The sequence below is a fragment of the Ochotona curzoniae genome, unplaced genomic scaffold (genome assembly GCF_017591425.1).
Source record: "Ochotona curzoniae isolate NIBS_2020 unplaced genomic scaffold, NIBS_Ocur_1.0 scaffold_4683, whole genome shotgun sequence".
In the NCBI taxonomy this organism is placed as follows: Eukaryota; Metazoa; Chordata; class Mammalia; order Lagomorpha; family Ochotonidae; genus Ochotona; species Ochotona curzoniae.
Window position 1 is genome coordinate 14,677,847 of NW_024467121.1, and position 22,012 is coordinate 14,699,858.

The window sequence follows — 22,012 nt, forward strand, 5'->3', positions numbered from 1 at the left end:
TATTGTAACTCACTCAACCTAAAGCAATTCTATTATTCTCTCCATTGGCAGATAAGAAAATTGAGGCATGTAGAGGCTAAATGGCCAGTAGTTAGCAGAGTTTAAATCAAGTCCAGAAAGCCTGACTTCACAACTGACATTCTCAGCACTTAGGCAAAAGCAGTTTCATTTGTTGTCCACCTAAACAGATTGGAGCAATGAAGTAGAAAAAAAAAAAGGCAATCAATGGATTTCTAAGGTTTGAATTTTAGCACATAGTAGATATTAGCTTGTTTCAAACCATGATTATCAACCCTTCCCATCACATTCACACTGTTCTAATACCAGTGGCACCATTTCAATAAGCTGAACTGAATCAATATTGGTGGCGCTTGCGCTACATCTCAGGAATCACATTAGGAACACAAGGGGCTCCACGAAAATGGAGAGGAGCTTCTTCCCTCAAGGCTTTACCATCTCACCAACTTACTGCAGCAGATCATTATCATAACATTAAACATAATCTGATTTCTCCCATCAGCCAATCAAACCTCTCAATTACTGTTAAACTCCTGTTTTGCAGACTGTTGGAAAACCTTACTGTAAGTCAAAGCACTGGTTTAAGCAAGATCAGGTTACGGATGAAGTTCATTTGGAAAATCGTGTTTTTGTTATGTATGAGAAAAAATGAATATCAGGAGGATGAAATATCCCGGAGGGAAGAAAGTGTACTAAGTGTTTTATATCTTTCTAGATAATTAATCAAGATGTCAACTCCTTGAGATGGTGTCTTTGTAAAGAGCCTTTAGCACGGAAGCTAGCAGTCAGGACCAATCCCATTAATTACTCCAATACTAACTATCTCTCCTGTGTCCAACTCTGTTCAGAATTCAGTAACAGGAAGAATAAGACCCCGGTTATGAACTGAAGGAATGTACTCAGTCTGATCTCTGAGTTCTTCACCATCCATCCTCTTCTCTCTTCACTCTCTGCACCCTCACCTGGGCAGCATACCTAAGAGAAGCCCTAGACCACTCAGAGCCTAGCAGCCTGCCTCTCACACTTTACATTCACAGCACCTGCCAGGCCACCAGGAATGTCATATTGCCTCAATCTGTTGCAGCTTTGCTGAGAATCTACTTGGTTTTTTTTTTTATAGGGCAGTTCCATATGCTGCTGTCTTAAAGTGGAGGAGATTCAGGCACACAAAACACTGGGTCAGTCACCCATATGCATTTAATTCTCTACCCAAGAATAAATTACAAAAGCATTCTCAATATCCAGGATGTGTAAGATAACCCAAGCTTCCAAACACCCATCAGGTATTTTTTGCCATAACTTCATCAACACTAAATTTATAAATTTGGGGTTCAGACAATCATAAGCTCCTGGGAAAGCTCTCACCTTTCCCACAATCCTCAGTTTTCCAGTCTTGATCTCTTGGCAGAAAATTTTCTACCATTCCATAAAAGCTCACTTGAGAAAAAGGAATTATTTTTACCTCCAGTGGGTGACATATGATGAATATAGATTTTGCCATCCCTGATATTGTTAGGAGTGACTGAGATCAACTGGTCCTTCCACACTTTAATTCGGTTGGAAAAGCCAATGATACTGAAACGGTCTTGGGGTCGGAGATCATGGAGAATAGTGAAGAGGGCATCTTTAGTCTAGGCAAACAAAAAAGTAAAACCAGTCACATCCAATCACATTTAGTCCACTTGTCCCTGGCTTGGAAATGACATAGCAGGTACAATTACAGGGTTCAAATTCAGGACCTATTAGAACAATTGGCAAAATGTCCAGAAATGTGTTATCTGGCTGGGAAAAGAAATGGCACCAAATGTCACAATTTTTTTTTACCAGATATGAACAAGAATCTATCCACGATATAAAATTTCACATGCTGTTCTATGTATCAGGCCTCTGTATCCTCACAGTTTCTAATCTCTTGGCCTGGCACGTCCTTTGCTGCTGCACTACCAACATCTTCCACCTGACAAGCTCCTCATTTTTCTTCAAAACCCAACTAAGTGTGCTAAATTCTTTATCTGAAATTTATTCTAACTTCTCCCCCAAAAGCTGATCATGCTGATGACACTGGAGAAGTCAGTGGTGATGATACTAACGGCACATTCTAGGAGATTCTACAACTCATGTATGCTAAGTACAAAGGTTGGGGTGATTGACAGAGGTAAAGTGACTATCAGTATTCCCAATTTACAAAGTGGACAACTAAGGAATCGAGGGGGTTACACATCATGCTCCGTGACAGCCTGTATTAAAACACAGCAAATCTGACTGCAAGGCCAATAAGAGCAGGATCCCAGCACTACGACTGATGGAGCTGAGAAGACACTGAATTATCCCCATCATCATGTGCAGCTCACTTGGGAATTGATCCCTTCTCGGTCCTTGTGTCTTAGCAGACTCTGTTCATTTCTTTATTTCTTTCTCTTTGTTTCTGGTAGAAGTTAATGGATTCATCTACTGTAACATCCTCACAGAAGGCACTGTGTGCATTCCATATCCACCCTGGAACGAGTACAATGACTCTGCCTCATTTAATCCATCTTCACATCCTATGTAGGGTGGCTTCCCACCCCCAGCTCTCCCAGGAGAAAAGAAAGGCATTGGAAATGTTTATTTCCCTTGACCAGGCTAGGCCTCTCCCCTTATACTCTGACATCTCCCTCCGTCACTGCCTTTTCCCAGAGGGGACTCCTGGGGCAGCAGTTTCCTGTACTTTTACAACCTATTGCTCACCCCCAGGAAATGTGTCAAAACACCCTGTACTCAAAACCAATCAGTACTCTTTCCAAGAAACTATAATTATTTTTATCCGAGAGGCAAAGAAGCAGAGGGACAAAAGGAGAGACTTTCCATCTGCTGGTTCATTCTACAACAGTCTGCAACAGCAGGACTGGACCAGGCAAAAGTCAGGAGCCAAGAACTCCATCCAGGTCTCCCATGTAGAGTAGGGCTCAACCATCACAGCCATCATCTGCTGTCTCACTAGGTGCACATTAGCAAGAAGCCGGATTGCAAGTGGCAGAGTTGGAACTCTGCCAAGAACTCTGATACGGCATGTAGGTTTCCCAAGTAGATCTTAACCTCCAGGTCAAATATCTATACTTGGAAAGCATTTAAGGTGTCTACGAGATGTTCGTTCAAGAAACCAGCTCCCCTCCTTGACACTTTCTGCTCTGTTTCCTGGGTACATTCTGGGTTTCCTCCCTCTTCCCAGTGAAGCTTTGGGCCAGGCTTATCCTCCTTCTTGACTTCCCCAGCAATGGGAATCTTATAGTACTTTTATCAGCTGCGTCCTTCAGCCTGACGCTCAATCCATCCTCTTCCTCCAAAGGAGTTCATCCATCCTTGCAGCACACCACCTGTCATCGTTGTACTGTTTCTTCCAGACTCATTTCAGAGGCCATTCTCTCATTAGATCCACTGACTCCTATTTCTCCTCCATGTTTCTCTTCTGCTGCTTTCTATCCAGTCTTCTTCCTGACCCATCTCTCACCTCAGACCCTTTAGTACCCAACCCTAGAATTCTAACTCTCCTTCCTAAACATTCCTGCGACAATCATTGTTGTTTTTGCCAGTACAAAAATATTGTTCTCTGTGTATTTCAGATTAACATATAAAACTCATCTAATCACAGCCACCCAGAGACAACTACTCTTAAAATGGGGACACAGCACATACCCCTTCAGAAACTTCTGTTGCAAATATGAATCTGTGCATGTACACATGTATGCGCCTGAGTGCAATTTTAAAGGAAATTGGATCATTTGCACATCACACTGTAAAGTTTTTGCTTATCACACATAGTCGTCATGTCAATAGGTAAATGCACAAGGTTATTCAAAAGTTAATAGGATACATATTTATGAAAAATTATACCAAAATGTATTTTTCTTTTAATCCCATTGTCTTCTAATTCCTTAGAGTACCTTCATTTGTCATGCCAGTTTAGTGGTAGCACAAAAGGTGGCTGTACTGACACACTATAATATTTCTAAATACTCAAGCCACATCACTGTGAAGTGCATCATTCACATATTTGCATTCACCCTCTCCTCAAGGTGAATTCCCACACAAGGCAGTGGAGTGACAAAGGGCTTGTGCTCTTAAAAGACAAAGTGTTCTCATGTTGCTGCCAGAGTTAGACTTTCAGCCTTTGTCTAGTTACTTACGATGATTCTCCACTGTCCTCAGCATAAAGTTTAAGCTCATTTTTAGATACAAAATCCTCTATGATATAAACAGTCCCACTCCATTGCTCTAGCTTTATTTTCTGCCATTCCCACTCCCACCATAGACTGAAGTTTAATTCCCCCACCCTTCTCTGGCATATCATGCTTTTCTCTTCACTTCCTGCTTTTGTACAAATTGCCCTGTCTCCTTTCCTTTCTTCTCTATCCATTGAACTTGGTTTGTCCTTCAGGATCTGCCTGGCACGGCCCTTCCTTAGTGAGCCATCCCTAACTCAGCCATGATGATAGCCTTCATCCTCTGCTCTCCATTTTTAAAAATTTTTTATTTATTTTAATTGGAAAGTCAGATATACACTGAGGAGGAAAGACAGACAGGAAGATCTTCTGTCTGATGATTCACTCCCCAGGTGACCGAATGGCCAGAGCTGAGCTGATACAAAGCCAGGCACCAGGAGTTTTTTCCAGGTCTCCCACGCAGATACAGGATCCCAAGGATTTGGGCCTTCCTTGACTGCTTTCCCAGGCCACAGGAAGGGAGCTGGATGAGAAAAAGGCTGCCAGTGTTAGAACTGGCACCCATATGGGATCCCGGCGAGTTCAAGGCAAGGACTTTGGCTGCTAGGCCACCGCACCGGGCCCTGCTCTCCGTTTTTGAGTGCACACATCCACTATTTCACTTCCATGTAGTATTCCCATTGCTCTTTCATGTGCTTTTCCACCTTGGGACTTCTGCCACCACTGTTCCATGTGCCAAGAATATGCCCTCACAATGTGAACTGTGGCTGCTTCCAACTCAGGTTTGAGATTGAAGTTTTCCTTCATCTCACAAGAGAGCCTGTTCCTTTGCTTTCCCACCTCACCCAGCTGTTCTCAATCATGGACCCATGCTTTTTCTTCAAAACACTGATTAAAAGAAGGCAATTCTTTGTGCATTCACTCAGCTATCTATCTCACTTATTTCCTGTGAGTGCAGCGACTTTTTTCTGTTTTATCAGTCATTCTATATTTAATACCTAGTAATGCACAGCCTGGAAGAAATGCTTGATAAATGTCTCCTGATAGAGTAAATTGCCTGTGTGACCCATCAGCTGGGGTATTCCGCAAAACATTTCTGTCTTCTTTGGCCTGTCCTAATTTCTTGAGACAACAGTAGAGATGGAGGAGGAAAGGAAACAGAACGAGAAGCAGAGACTGGAGAGGGATGAATCAGAAAACAGAAGCCTTAGAGACAGAGACAGGGGTGGGGTTCTGCTGGTGAATGCCAAATACATGAGGATAGCATGACTGAGCCCTTAGGAACTGAGATAATCCCCATGTGAGGGTGTGCAAGAAATTCGGAGCCACCCAACTGACAAGCAACATCAGCTCACTGAGTCCATCAGATGCTGGTCGGGAGCCCCAGTGTGGCCTCAGGAGGCCTCAGTCAGGGAACCCACGACACTGGGCTCCCAGCTCTTCCTTCCACTTAGAACCAACACACTCCCAAGGGAGCATCTCGTGGCCTCAGTCTCAGCCCCTGGCAAAGTGTCTAGATGTGGGGAGGTCAGTAGGCCTGCGGTTGAGGACAACAGCAAACAGCAGCTGTTCGTGAGGCAGCAGCTCTGGGAACCCTGTTCTGAGTCTCTGCTGGGGCCTTGAGCTAGCCAGACTGCCAAGGGCGGGGCATGAAGAAGGGCCCTTTTCACACACACTGCTGTTCTGTCAGCAGCTGGCTTCTTCACGGAGCCTTAAATAGAGCACTAAAGACCTGGAGAAGAGCCAGCCCGGCTCCTTTGCGGGCATTTCCCCTATCAGGGATGAATATTCTGCTTTAGGAATGGCTGGCCAAACTTCCACCCCTCAGCTCAGCAACGGCAGGCTCCTCATGACCTTGTAAGGCCTCCACTGTGACTTACCCTCACATGCACTGAGGGAAGGCAGACTCTCATTTGCTCGATTTCCCATTGCTTCTAGGCCATTTGTATAGCCTCCCACCCTCATCCCACAGGGGCCCAGGCACCCTCCATCTTCTGTTAACTCCTGCCTTGCGCTTCACTCCCCTTCGCTGTGTTGATCGCCCCAGAGCTCTGCCTTCTGAGGCTTCAGTGGAATTTGGAAGGTGCACACACGACAGAGTTAAGGAGAGTGGGCTCATGCTGATCTTTCTGTGCGCTGTGTTTACATGATAAGATTAACAGAACCCAATCAAATGTCGTCCAAGAGTACAATCCAGAGGATGGGGTAAGCACATTCCAGAAAGATCAGAAGACTCTCAGAGAAGTGGGGAATGTGTTACATGTGTAACCCAGTTACTCTGACGACCTGAACTGCCCGGAAATCAAGGGGCACCACATGACAGGTTGGATTAAACTGCCGTAACATTGTCCCAAAACCTGAGTGTACAGGCTCACAACCAAGAAGTGCTTCAGACATTTCCAGTACAGGTAATTGGGCCACTTATTCACAGTGTCCTTTTAGAAAAAAATGTCTTTTTATAGTTCTATAGGCTCAGGGGGTTGCGCTTTTACCTTCCCAAATTTCTCCTCCAACTTTTCCCCAAACCCTCACCCAAGACAGTTATTACAACAGTATAGTCCTTCAGCAACAGTCAGAAGTCCATCAATCTGCGATTTAAGTGTATCGTGACATTGTAGTTGTAGGCGATGGTAGAAAGTTCCAAAGTAAGCTTGAGCTACCAAACAGCATACCCCAGGAAGTCACACCCCTGAGACGTCTTGCCCTGTCCCCAAGGCTCCCTCTAGTGGCTTAACATATTAGAAAAGAGGAACCCCAAAAACACTTCTTGGACTAAAGATGCCCCTCCACATAAGATACTTTTTTTGGCACAGGTGATCAGAGGAGACTGTGGAAATATCTTCCTTGGCTGTCTTTTAAAATAGACACACAAAATTGATGACTTTATGTGTTGCATAGAGTTTCCATGGAGATAGATACAACTAGGGGCACAGGTCCAATCCGCAAGAGAGGTTCAATGTCTGATGTCAGAAAAATTACATTCGCTCTTAAAGGCTATAGGAATAGTTGCCAACAAATCATCATGCTCACTTGTCCCTTTCTTCCTGGACAGGGACGAGAGCTTAACTGGAGATAAAACAAAGAGAAGAGGGACTCTGCTCTTGCGTAGCAACTGCCAGGTAGTAAGCCAGGTGGGAGCAGTTACTCAATCTTGGAAAGATCAGACTGCTGCCAAAGGGCAGGAAAACCAAACCCTGTGCCTAAGCAAAGTAAAATCAGTAGTTTCTGAGGGGCCCTGCTGAGAAGAAAACAGGATTCTCAAATAGACACACAAGCAAGAGGAACAGTGCTTTTCCTTTTTGGAGTGTGTGCTCCATCCCATGGACAAGAGCCCGTAGTCAACAGAAATCTACACTCTCCACTGCTACAGTCAGCAAATACTGGTCCTCATGTGTAATCAGAGAAAGGCTGTAAAAAAAAAATGTAGGTTCTGTTTGGAAGGAGGGGGGGAATGGCCAACAAAATGGATATATATATTTGGGCAGCAAGGGAGTATCTAGACCCTGGTGCAGAGCTTGAACAAAATTCCTTATAATACCAGTTATTTAGAATTTCAAAGTACAGGGATTCTCCTGTGCTTAAAATGAGTTTCTGGAGATGAATTCCTTTTCTATGTACTTTCCTTGGATCACATGGAGAAAAGAAGTATTTCTTAAAAAAAAAAAAAAACCAGTGTCTTATAACTTCATTCCAGCTCTGCCTTTGATGGACTAGTAAATAAGTCTTTTAATCCCTCTCCATTTAAATTCTTGCTGGCTCAAGGTGGGACATACATGAATTAAATTCTCTGCTGCAAAGTCTGCCTCCATGCCACATGGCTAGCAATAGTCTCTTGCTCTAGTGGCTCCTCGGGAAGAACAATGACACAGTCATGTCTGACAGTGCCTCTTAATAGAAGAACTGGGCTTTAGACAGTCCCCATCCCATTCTTCACTCGTAGGGAAGTGAGTTTCCTGCATGAAGCTACACTGGGGACAAGGGATGGAATCTTTCCCTTCCTTTCCTCTCTGTCTTTCCTATGACTCTGTGCCCAAACAGCTGATTATAGGGCCTTGGCAAAGCCTTTAGAGCAGTTGAGAATTCACTGCCATAACTATCACATCCTAAGTGATAGGTAAATATTTCCCGAGCAGAGAAGCATCACCTAGTAAGACCCACAGAGAGAAGCCAAGAGCCCATGAAAAACCCTGCTACCACAAGCCTTCCTTCTACTTTCATTAGTGTACCATTAATACAGCTGTCCTCAAACATTTCTGTGTTGGTGTCAAACCATAATCAATAGGAACATTTCTAACACAAAAGGCTTTTGTACCATGAACCCTATGTTGCTGGGCTAAGGAGAGCCCATGATATCATAGATGGATCCAAGTTCAAGGGAATTAATTATTAGCCATTCCATATTTCTAGCACAATAATGGTACTGTTCTCCTAAGTCATCTCATGGCTTGCTTCATTCTAAAATGTTTACTGAAAAGTCAGCATTTTTCTCTTCTGGGTCTACACAGTCTTTTTGAATGAACCCAAACTAAAGGTCTTCTAAAATGAACATTTTAACAAATAAAACAAAGAAATCAAAGACAGCCTAAAGTCTGATTTGGTAGATGGAAGAGAATCATGATCAGCAAACACATGCCATGAAAACAGTCCTAACGAAATATGCCTTAGAAAATCTGAGGCCACGTGCCAGCCTTTACTCTTTCCAAGGTGACCAAACATAACCGACACTGGAGAGAAGAGACAGAGGAGTATGTCTGTACTGTCCTCCGGATGGCCTCAGAGGGAAGCAAATTTCCATGCTATTTAAAGGGACAGATTGTGACTCCATCAAAGCTTGCAACAAGATTCCATTACAACTTTAAACTACCTATCTAAGCCTGCAATCAGAATGTAACTGAATGAAAATATTAATTGTTCCCAAATTGGGCATGTCACTGCTCCATACAACCCCCTGTCACTCACACACACAATATTTCCCCAAGGTCATTCCCGGAGTCCCAACCACAGCTGGGACTTCCCAGCAGATACCATTGACCTATGAGTATCTTCAGCAGGAGTGTCTTAAGACTGTGCTAGTTTAAGATCACAAAAATACCCTTCAATTGTAGCATAAACTTTTAACACACTCAGCTAGTCTTTCAATGGTTTACAGGAACACTTTCTGAAATCTTACAGGAAGTAAGGCCATAAATTGAGGTGGATCATTTTCCCATAATACATATTATGTCTGTATCATTGTTCTACTTTTTAAAAATCTAGGGGTTCAACTTCCTGCTACTGTGCCTGGGAAGTCAGCATTAAGATGGCTGATGTACTTGGGCCCCTGTCATACATGTGATAGACTAGGATGGGGTTTTGGGCTCCTGGCTTTGGCTTAATCCAGAGCCGGATATTGTGGTCATTTGGGGAGTGAATCTATGAATGGAAGGTGTGTGTCGGGGGAGAGGGAGGGAGGTCTGTCTGTCTCTCTGTTGCTGTCTTTCAAATTTAAAAAATTATAATAATCCTTTCTTTAGTAATCTAAGAGGTAGGCATTTGCCCTCTTGATGAAGATATTGGTGAGGTTGTTCATGATGCACATTGGAGTACCTGAGTTTGATTTCTGGCTCTGGTCAGCATAGACTGTGGGAAGCAGAACTGGTAGCTTAAGTAATTAAATTCCTGTCACTCACCTATGAGACATGAATTGAATTCACAGCTCCCAACTCAGACCTGGCCCAACCACCTCCGTTGTTGGTGTCTGTAGAACAAACGAGTCAATGGGCTCACTCTCTCTTTATCTATCTATCTTCTCACCTGTCTTTGTCTCTATCCCTTTCGGTCCTCCTGCTTCTCTAATTAAAAAGAATGAGGTCAAAAGTTAAAGAAAAGAAAAACTAGCAACTGATTGGATGCAGAGGGAAAAACCAAAATGGTAAAAAAAATAATAATACTGTTCCAATGACTACAATTGAAGTAACACTTCAAGAGTTGTGAAAACACATGGTGGAGAAAACCAATGACAACCACAATACCTGGTCTCCTCCCGTCAGCTCTCTCAGCCTTAGGGATCCTATAACAAATTACATTATACTAAAAACTAAGCATTAAAAGTGATAAGAAATAGAAAATAATAGGTGGAAGTGTTGTCTATGTCAACTTTGAAGGACTTTATTAAAAGAAACACTTTTTTTTTTTTTTGGCCAGCCCAATGATTCTCTTTATGGAGTGCAGAAATGAATGAACTTCCTTTATATAAATAAAATCTTTGTGACACAGAGACCATCGTATCATGCAGCATTTCCAAACACTTTAATAAATGCTAAGTATTAGCTTGAAATTTCACGTAAAAGTAAATGTAGGAAACACTTTTTCTTTGGCGTCAACAATTTAATATTCATAACTTTATGAAAAGCATATTTCTTTAAGCAAAATCAAGGGGTACTTGCATCTGAAAATGTCAATTTTAGCTACTGTATTTTACTATTTAAGTTCTAATCTGGAATGTTATTTTATGCCAGTACTATGCTGGCTAATATTACAACTCTAAAATTTTTTTATCTATATATCCAATCTGTATAAAAACATAAAAGGGATATTTTCCCAGAGCAACATAGATAGTACTTCTATAGTAAAGGTTCAAATTTAAACAACAATATCATTTGAGAACTGTTTCTAATGTAGCATGGTTGCTGAAGACTAAGTTCTGGCTAACTCCAACCTAACTTGATACACTTTAAAGAAGTCTGAATAGCTTTAGATGTCAGAACATGTTTGCAATGTAAACCTAAGCAAATTCCATCAGTCTTCATGTTTGGATAACATTAGCTTAACTTGAGAAGCAAACTAGGTCTCATCGCAATGCTTTGGCTCATGTTGAGATTTGTGATCTCATGTTTTGACTTTGCTTTGACAAATATATCAAACATTTACCTAATAATATCATTATACATTTTTCTAAAGCATTCTTCGCCAATAGCATTTCTATGATTCATCATAATGTGTTAGGAACAAAGTTTGTTCACACATGGAATGAAAAAAAGCCTCAAAACTGGTTGAACATTTGGAGTAAAAGCTATCCAGGGGCACTTGGGATATCTGCCTTCTGTATCAGAGTGCCTGGGCCCAAGTCCAGGCTATACTCCCCAGTCAAGCTTCCTCCTAATGCAGATGCAGGCAATAAATAAGTGATGGCTCAAACAGGTGCATTTCCAATTGCTCTCATGGGACAACCAGATTGAGTTTCTGGCTCTGGATTCAACCTGGCCCAGCTTCAGCTGCTGTAGGCATTTTGGGAACGAAGCAAAAAATGGGACCTCTGTGTGTGTGTGTGTGTCTCCATCCTTACCTCCCTCCCCTTCAAGTAAATTCAATAAATTAACTAATGCTAAGAAAGGAAAATTGAAGAATGCTCAGATTTTTTTTCCTCTTCCTGTTAAAGGTTAGTCCTGCTAAGGATTTTATACTTATTGTCAATCCTGCATTTTCCATTCTATCCAACAACATAACTATGCTATACAGTTTTGGTTGTTTTCCCAAAAACACAGTTTCCCTCTGTCTGTAGGCTCCAAGTGCTCATTGCCTGGTATGGCTCCTGCCCCAACAAGAAGCAAATAAGAGGATGTTAATGAAGCAAAGGTCACCATGAGTTGACAGATCTCCTTTGTGAACTAGTTTTCACTACCCAGTGTTCTCACATGGTGACTGACTAAAACAATGACAATCTTAGTAACTAGTGGCCTGGTTTACATTCTAAATTGATACTTCCCAACTGCTTGTTTGAATTCTGGACCCTGGTCAGTTATTCTATGGAGTTTTGAGGTCTGACCCTCTGACTGCCTTTGCCTCATTCAACTTTTTCCCATAAATCCATTCTCATGATTCCTGTTTCTTTGGCTTATGTTCACCCCGTGCCTCTCACTATAAATCCCATGGCTGTGCCTTGCCAAATACCAAGGGCAGAAAATACAAAGCATGAAGAGACTGTGAAAGCAAAGCTGTGGAACAATTATGGAAGAAGTAAACACAGTTTATCAACAAATGTAGATTGTATAAACCCATGCAAGAAAATATTTAGAAGTCCAGTCATCTTCCATCAGGCTAGAGGAGGAATGATACCGCCCACATTTCTTTCCACCTTCCTATACTCAGAAAGCCACCATGAAACTGGAGGAATTTTTGTTAAAGGAGGGAAGGAACTATAAAATCTAATGAAGTTAATTGTTGAGACTTAGAGAGGATCCATTGGTTGCTCTCTCTTGTCTTCCTTGTTTGCACTAGGAAGTTGGATTGTTACAGCTAGTGGGTACATAGCAAAGAAAACAAGGATTTCCTTGGATATCTGGAAAATATGAAACAAGTGACACCTTGCATCTCTTCCTATGGTGTCTGGCCCAGCCACCCTTAGAAGAAAAGCAAAATGGGCATCTCAACAAAGCTCTGACCAACAATAACTGTTGGACGTTGACCTGAAGTTACAGACATGCTACGTGTCCTAGAAATTTGAACTAGTAGAGAGGATGTAGAGAGATGGATAATCAAAACATACCTGACTTCATCTGACCTTTAAAACCCCATTTTCCACCTTTCTGGACCCACAAATCTGGCTTTGTTTTCTTCAAGTCCAGTCCCTTCTCCAAATGAACTCAACTGCCCTCTGAACATCTCTGAGTACTCAATCCTGCAACTCCCAACTTTCCACAGTCTTGCAGAGGCACAATACACCAAAAATATGTAAACCAAATCTCTCTTCTCCAATATCTGCCTCACTCACCTGGTCTTGCTGCTTATATTTTGAATCACAAATGTGTCAAGGAGAAGTGACTGGTAAATCATTAATTATCTGACTTGCATTTAGCTCATCATATCATTATTCTGTGAATCAAGAATTCAACATTGCCTAGGGGGTATGCAATGGACTTAAATGTTTGTGTCTCCCCAAAATCCATTGGTTCAAAACCTAACCTATGGAATGGCATTACAAGAGGTTGAGACTTTTGTAAACTGAATCATTAATGCTTGAGATTGATACCCTTATAAGAAGCTCCAGCGAGGCAACTAATTCCTTCTGCCACGTGAAGTAAAAGCGAAAAGATACCTCAATATCAACCAAAAGCAGGCCTTACCAGACACAGAAACTGCTGGTACTTTAATATTGATTGCAAGGAATGCATTTTTGTGTTTATAAGATGCTAGCTGATGGCATTTTGTTGTAGCAGCTAAAAAAAAAAACCTAAAATACACACTATAACACCACTAAAATTTCATTGTTTGTTAATGGTAGAGGAAAGACTATTAATTATTTTTAATTTTAAGTTTGCCCCTTACTTCATAGATTTCACTAACTCATCTTTATCACCACTCTTGAAGCACTAGAAGTTGCTATAATTTATCAAAGTTTGAAGTTGCATTATGAACACATCCAGGTTAAAAAGGTGAGGTGCTATTTCAAAGAATCAAAGAAATACTGTATCTACAACATACATCATCTTTTGTTCACATAGCTTTTTCTATTCCCTAAATTCTTTCTATCATCTGTGCATCACATTGGATTTGAACAAAGTGTGGTTGTTCTGTGTTTCTTTCCCCTAGCAAACCTACCTAAATTCTTAATTAAAGTGACTGACATATGAGGCACTCCTTGTATGTGTCTTCTCTCTTGTTTCCGTGTGTTTTGCACATGCTAGTCATCTCTCTCTCTCTCTCTCTCTCTCTGTGTGTGTGTGTGTGTGTGTGTGTGTGTGTGTGCACCCTTTCCACATCCCCTTCATTTAAGTAGCTTCTAGAAAACTTGTGAATTCCATTCAGTTATGCACTCAGGACCCTCTACTCCTGTCATCCCAAAGAACTGATCACCACCCCACTGTGCAAAGACTGCACCTTACCCAAACCTCTGTCAGATAATGCATTTTGCATTCAGTCTTTGCCTTTATCTTCTTCCTCTTTGGCCTGCTGAAGAGAAAAGTCCCCATCACATTTATCTTTGTAGTCCCCAATCCAAGCCTCTCTCCTGTAGCACACAATCAATGCTTGTCTTCTTCCTGGGGAATCTGTGGTCTTGAGTCAAAGCCAAGATGGGAAGAAGGGGAGAGTCAGATGTCCTGCACAAGAGAAGGAAGTGGAGGCACTTTCTGGCATGTGTGGCTCTTGCAGGATGAATGAGCCACAGATATGCAATCTGTAGAATGACCAAGCTTTCCACACTCCGATAAGCACCTCCACATTGGTTATCTCTTTGAATTAAAGTGTTTATCTCATTGGTACTTGAAGCAATGCTTCCTTTCAGCTCCTATCTCTCCTTTCACAGAAAAACTTGGCCAGTCTCAATCTGAGACTTGAGTGAAAAAATTAAGATACCAGAAAAAGAAGCTGAGCTTTTCTGTTATTTTCCGGAGACTAATGTTGTCTTGAAACTAAAAATCCAAAATCTCCCTGATGCCTAAGGGAGAAAATATTATACTCTCGAATGACTGTCTTTATTATCTCATATTCTCAATCAGAGACCAAAAAGCTACCAGTCACCCCCCTCCAACACACACACCCCACGGTTTTCTGTACCCTGCCCCAAATACAAGACCTCTATTTTACAATGTACTCTTGGGCTTGCATTCTAACTTTTTCTACTTATAACCTATTGTGTAGCAGGATTGCATCACCTTCCTACTCACCATCTTCTCATATATAAAATGGAGATACCAATGTCTATTTCACTGAATTACTAACAGATGAAACCTTTAAAATCTACCAGAGCTCTGGGTATGTACTGATGACTCAATGATAGCTACTATGTCTTAAAACATGCAAAATGTAGGTGGTTTATGTGCTAGTATTTTTAATTTTGTTTTGTTTTAGCAAACATCAATATTTACTAAGTACTTGGTATTAGTAAATACTTTCTCAAACTCATGGACCTTACAGACTTATCATTGAAAGGCTGAATATAGAATGTTCTGATAGCACTTGGGGATCCAGTTCAAAGCTGTGAAGAAAGAAGCCACCCTTGCAGAACCACAAGCTTATCTGCTGCCTGTAATGCCAACTTCCCAAATTAAAGCACTGGTTCCTTGCTCATACATCTAGGAAAGCAGCAGGCTATAGCCCATGCTTGGATCTCTGCCACCCATGTGCAGACTCGGCTGGAGCTCAAGGCTCCTGGCTTTGGCCTGGATTAGCCCTGGCTGTTGCAAACATTTAGGGGTTAAAGAGTGGATAGGATTTCTCTCTCTCTCTCTCTCTCTCTCTCTCCTGCTTTCTCTCTCTTTTTCTCTCAATAGATAGACAGATAAGTTTTCTACTCTCCCCTGCAAACAAATAAATAAATCTTTAGAAAGTAAAATAGTGAGGAAGTGATGTCCTAGAGCATAGAGTGAACACAAGAATTAGTACAGTCCTTCAATCAGCTAATGCACATTTTCTCTCATTTAAACTTGGCAATGACAGACGAAACATAATGCTTATTTTTCACTTTCCAATACTGTTTGTTGACCAAATGAAATGGAGAAAGGACAACAGCCCTCCTAAAGTCACATGAGAAGTTACCATTGCACAGAATAGTGCACAGTGTGGCAATAAGTTTGGAGAAAATTACAGTATGAAAAACACCTGGCATATGATCCATTAGTCACTGGTTGCTTGCCAAAGATCTTAGCCTGATTTCTTCATGTGAAAATGAAAGTAAAATAACTCGGTGGATTAGGGACAAGAAAAGAAAGTGTATGTGTTTCAGTCAAAAAAAAAAATACATTTAACAGACAAGACAGTTTCCTTAATGGTACTTTCTCTTGCTCTGCTCAGCTCCTACTCTCACTGCACGGCATTTTGCAAGCTCAAACTGGGAGTCAGAAATCTTGCCAGACCCAGCACCAGAACATATTCAGCTGCACAAGCACATGGGAGAGAAGCAGCCAGGCCACGTGCCAGCAACCACAGGAGACATTGTCACTGTTCCCAAGCCGGGGCAGTCCTGGCCTCCAAGCTCACATTCTAACTAAAATTAGGACAAGAATCAGAAAAGGCCTGATGCACACAGCTTCAGGGCTCCCAGCTGCTGATATACTCCCTGCAGAATCTATCGCTCTAAGGTTGAATGATCTTTAGAAGTCAACTGCTCAAGTAACTTAAATATTGACTAGGGGCCCCACACTGTGGTAAGGACAGTGACATCTTTCGGGCCTGTCATATATGAAAGGCACCAAGAATACCCAGAAAAACAGTGGGCAACTCATAGCACAATCCTAGTGGACCCAAGATGAGCGTTCCATGTTGCCAATTTTGTGAGCACCCGACGAAAGCCTTGAGCCTGGGGTGGTTTTCCTTTTCACCAGCAGATATAGCATGGCAAACAGGGGTTTATGTGGAGCCAATGAAGCATTTCACAGCACCACGACCTTCAAGGAGCTGAGAATTGCTATTGGAGTCAGCAGTTATCAAAACCATCCAAGGCAGTGAGGGGCTTTAGACACTGCTCAGACATGTACTTGACTGGTCTAAGGTGGTTCTGCTGGAAAGAGGCCATGTTGTAGCTCAGAAGCCAGCAGAGTGTGTGCCAGACTGTTGTGACCAGCAAGGAATGGGATTTTAATATTCAGGAATGAAGAAAGGCGAGAGAATAACAAATAGTCTGACAACTATCATTGGATTGCTCTTTCATAATGCCAGGGAATCCCTGTCTTCTACAACAAGCATTCTTCAATGCATCTTGAAATGTAAAACTGAACAGACTCTGAATCCATTTGCACTGCTTTCAGTAACACAGAATGGTGCTGTCTTAGCACATCCCCATGTGCAAAAAGGAACCTTAACAGTGTAGCCTGCTTCATGAGCTTTAAAATCAGATTCGAAATAGAAACCCACCCCAGTAATTTACTAGCCACATTATCTTTGCAAGGCCTCAGTTTTGCTATAAGTAAAATGACAACGATAACCAAATTGTTATAAAGATTAAATATCCTTGTACTAAATAACTCATGTGCTTCCTTGGCTAATACCTGGCTTGTCAAAAATGCTCCACATTACAGTTTTTTTTTGAAAATTGACCAAGTTATTTCAGGTAATGCTTAGAGGGAAATTTAGAACGTGGCTACTATTGTCGTTGTTTTGTGTATAATTTGGAGGCAGAGTTTATCTTATTGAGTTATTTGGCAAGAAAGTCCTTGCTCATTCTCCTGTCCAGCTGGAATGGACAAAGTTTGGGTAAATCCTAAAATGATACAGCAACTGAATATGTGAGTCTATCAAGCTGCCTTTGAGCTACTAGTAGTCTTTCAATAAAGATGCAGTACACTGGGACAGACATTTTCTTGGTTTTGTATTTCTTAATAATTACTGGGGAAACAGGAGCTGCATTGCAGTGAAAAAGGAAAAGCCACCACCTATGATGTCAGCATTGCATACGAACTTTGTTTAATGTCTCAGCTGTTCCACTTCTGATCCAGCTCCCTGATTGTAGTGGTCTGGAAGTAGCAACAAAAGTTGGTCCAAGTATTTAGAGCCCTCCAGGTGTGAACCTGGGATGAAATTCCAGTTCCTGAGTTCAGCCTGCCTAATCTTGGTCATGTGGTGATTGGGGAAGTGAACCAAAAGAGAGAAGATCTCTCTGTGTGTTTCTCCCTTTATCTGTATAATTCTGCCTTTCAAATAAATAAATCTTTCTAAATAAAAAAGGATATTGAGGTACATTTTACTTAGCAGTCAAAACTCAGAATTCCATATTGAAGTTACTGTAACACATGGGAGGCAATGCCAGTATCTTCAGTAACTGGGTTCCTGCCACCCACATGGAGGATCCAGATCAACGTTGTGACTTCTGGCTGCAGATTCATTCAGTCCGTGCTCTTACAGGCATTTGAGAGGTAAACCAGTAGATGAGAGACAAATGTCTTTTGGGTGTACCCATTTCTCTCTCAAATAAATAAAATTATTTAATTTTAAGAATCTTTAATAACATCTTACACAATAATGATTTATGATAAACATATCAGAATACAAAATATTTGGTGGCAACAAGAATTCATATTGGCTACAATAACTTCAATCATCAATGTTTTCATCAAATTATGTTTATCCAAAAGAATTACAAACTTGTCCTTATTAAGCTTATCATTTAAAAAGAGAGAAAGAAAATAAAGAAATAAAATCTTAAATTCACAGACACACAGGACTTAAACGAGACACAGAAAAACTTCAACATATGGCTCCCATTCCATTAAGTGTTAAAACTCAAATGGAAATTGTCACACCGGATCAAATGGAAGAACTAATTAGCAAATATTCTATGGCCAAGAGTGATCTCAGAAAGAAGCGAAGGGAAGAGAAGGGAAGGGAAGGGAAGGGAAGGGAAGGGAAGGGAAGGGAAGGGAAGGGAAGGGAAGGGAAGGGAAGGGAAGGGAAGGGAAGGGAAGGGAAGAAGGAAGGAAGGAAGGAAGGAAGGAGGAAAGAAGGAAGGAAGGAAGGAAGAGAGAGAGAGAGAGAAAGAAAGAAAAGCTATGCTTATTCTTCTGTGAACATTATCCAATCCCAAAGTCACAAAAATTATTTGGTCAAAAACAATGCTTAAGAATTAGAGTGCAAAAGCCTTGGAGAATTTATTAAATGTCATGTGGTATCTAATGCAACAGTAAATAATCAGCCATTGTGAAAGATGCTTCATTTTGGAGTGATTATATCTTGAGGCATTCTATAAAAAAAATTAACTGAAAAATAAAATAAAACTTTGGAGAAAACATCCAAAAATCTACATGTGATTTGAAAATAAATTTCCCATGGTGAACAATCAAAAGAGGTAAACAAAAATGTCGTTTTAGAAAAGTATTGAAAGATACAGAGCGTGAACAAAATAGTGAGGAAAAAAAGCTCCAGGAAAAGTTGAAAATTTGAGGGGATGAGCTCAACATTTGGGATCACTTTAATGTAAGAAATTTTTTGCAAGATCAAAGAGACATCTGAAAAGTTAAACATCACTTGAATCATTGCTTAGGAGACCAAAAGCTGATATCTAGAGTCTACTAAGGATGGGTGCTCTGGCATATTTTTTATACTTTGTGTAAAACAAACCGAAAAATGCCATGTCTTAAAAGGGCTTTGACTCTTGCCATCTAGAAAAGTCTCAAATCCTGAAAATTATCTGAAATAATTCCAGAGCATAATTCTGCCAGGTTCTTAACAGAGCAAGCCAAAACATTCTCTAGAGGAGTAGACCATCTTCCTAGATCTCACAATGGTTTTACAAACAAATTTAAAAACATAATGTCCCTCGTTCATTCCAAGGTAACCAATCACACAAGAAGTGAATTCAGTGAAAACAGCCCCTACAGAGCTTCAAACTTTGGCTTATCACAGGCAAGTTTCAAAGTAACTGTATACTGTGTTGGAGGATGTTTTTTAAAAAAATTATTAAACCCTTCTGAAAATCACTGAAACTCCTAAAAAGAGACAGTTTGAAAAAAAACCAAAGTAAAATTCTGGAACTAAAAATACAATAACAAACATTTTATGTATCAGTTTCACAGCACACTAGATATATCTTAAAGAGACTTTATGAACCGAAAGACAGATCTAAAATAAATCATGAAAAGTCAGAATTTGGAATATGCTAAAGACAGAAGGCAATATAAAGAGAAGACGGAAGCAATTCCACAGATGATGGTTGCAGATTTATCTGTGAATTCACAAATTTCTGAAGAAACAGGAACCTCAGAAAAAATAAATAAAAGGAAACACACAGAGGCATCATAACTACAAAAATCTTAAAAGCAGTCAACAATCACTCAATTTAGTCAAACAACAGTTAAAACTTTCACTGATTTTTCAATAGCAACAATGGAGGCTAGGTGGCAATGGAATCTATGTTCAATGTTATGTAAGAAAATACCTGCAAGGTAAAATTCTGTATCCAGTAAAAATACACCTAGAGAATGAGTTCAGGCAAATCAGTTTTCAAGCATACAAGAGCTATGAGAATGCCTCCAAATATATATATAATTACAAAGATACCAATAATGGTGTTTTTCAGAAAAAGAAAAGTAATTCTAGATAAAATGTCAAAAATACAGGCAAGAAAGAAGCAATCCAAACGGAGGAATTGGCAAGTTGGATTGAAAATGTGTGTGACTCAAAAAAAAAAAGGAAAGAAAGAAAGGTGTGTGATTCTGAAGAGCTGTAAGGAATTGCTTTACAGGGTGAGGTTATCTCCCCCATATGTTAATTAGAAATTATATTTGGCTATATTCTGAAAAAAAAGCTGAGGGCATATCTTCACTCCTCACATCATAATTTGGAATATACATCATTTCTATTTTGAGGTAGAGGAAAATGAGATGCCATAAATGAAAGATATATGGAAAGATATATTTTTTACAATATAAATGGAATAAAAAATTTATAAAGTAATAGATTGATGAATAATATTTGCAATAGTATGTCAATTAGAATCTGTTTAAACCACATGTGGGTGAGATCTATGGGTGGAAACAGGTTGGATAAAGGGTTCTTATGAGCTTTGAGATACTATTTTACCCAACAAATCACATACGTATTAATAGATAAAAAAATAGAAATATTATTTCCAAAGAAAAGCTCAAAGATCTCAGTTTTTGATGAATACAGAAATCTCACTTTATCTGGCAGCCATTAACTCCCATTTTCCACTGTGTGAACTGGAAATACAAATGCAAATTTCTGATATTTCTTATTCCAGAATAGGACAAATATTAACATTTTTCTAGTAGTTTGTAAGGAAATGCAAACAATATTTGGGGATAACGTAACTTTCAGCACAGCCTGTGTGTACTTTCAGTGTTATTTTCAGGCATATAATTTTACAATTCATCCTAAATTCTATGAGAGCAACAGTTCTGAATTGTTGAGAACCCAAGTTCTTATTTTAGGGATAGACCAGGAAGGCTGCAAAGATTCTAGTCCCTTGTCCTCAGAAGACGTCATCATTGAACAGAATTATTGTGTCCATATCAATGCTGTTGAGAAGCCCACTCAGTGCATTCCTGTCTCACATTATACACTCTGTCACTGCCCTTTATTTCCAGGTGTTGCTACTGCATGTCTCTTAAAATCACTATGCTAAAATGAAAGTTTATGTCAATGGTTTAACTGAATTAGTTCAGGAATGGTTTCTGTAGGCAGGAATATCTGGATGACAAAGCGGATATTTGGCACGAACTCAATTTCACTCACAAAGCAGATCATTGTCCCAGGCAACAGAGAGAGAGGAACAAAAGGGTACTTGGCACTCACTCACCTGCCGGAGTTTGACTCCTACCATGGAGGCACTGCTGTCAAGCACAAACACCACATTCTTGGGTAAAGGAGGAAGGTCTTTAGGAGCAAAATAATGCACAAAATAGCCATTTAGAACCTAGCAGAGGGAAAAGGAAGTAAAAATTGTAGTGCCCAATTAAGGAAGACAAATGTTTAAAGTGGGTAACATATGAAATTTTTGAAGGCTAACAACACAATGAAAGAAAATTCAAGGTCACTTTCCACACCCAAAAAAAAATTATCTGTGGTCCAAGAGAACTGATTGCTTATTTAATATCTGCAAGGAAATAATTACCCATAAAATGTCATTGAACTAGTTCATTTTTTATTTTCTATCCTGTTCTGATCTTTGCTATCTTCCTATCTGTTTTTTTTTTTCAGAAGGTACATCACAAGTTGAGGCACCAAGGTTGTCTACATTCTGGGTGCACATCTAAACATTTTAATATTCACACCCTGTCTCGGGAGTAATAAAACCCAGAGGGAAATGAGACACAGAGCAATCTCTTTTAATTAAAATTGAAGATGAACTAAAATTCTAACCTCAT

The 22,012-nt window shown here is 40.4% G+C and overlaps 1 protein-coding gene across 1 annotated transcript in view; it reads right to left on the reverse strand.

Moving 5' to 3' along the window:
• ITIH5 (inter-alpha-trypsin inhibitor heavy chain 5) overlaps positions 1–22,012 on the reverse strand; it is an 84,663-nt gene that overhangs the window by 13,564 nt on the left and 49,087 nt on the right. Inside the window, exons 7-8 of the mRNA XM_040968298.1 lie at positions 21,445–21,561; positions 1,481–1,649 (exon numbers count right to left, since the gene is read on the reverse strand). Of these exons, the coding sequence (XP_040824232.1) occupies positions 1,481–1,649; positions 21,445–21,561 (286 nt within the window). The remainder of the gene's footprint in view (positions 1–1,480; positions 1,650–21,444; positions 21,562–22,012) is intronic.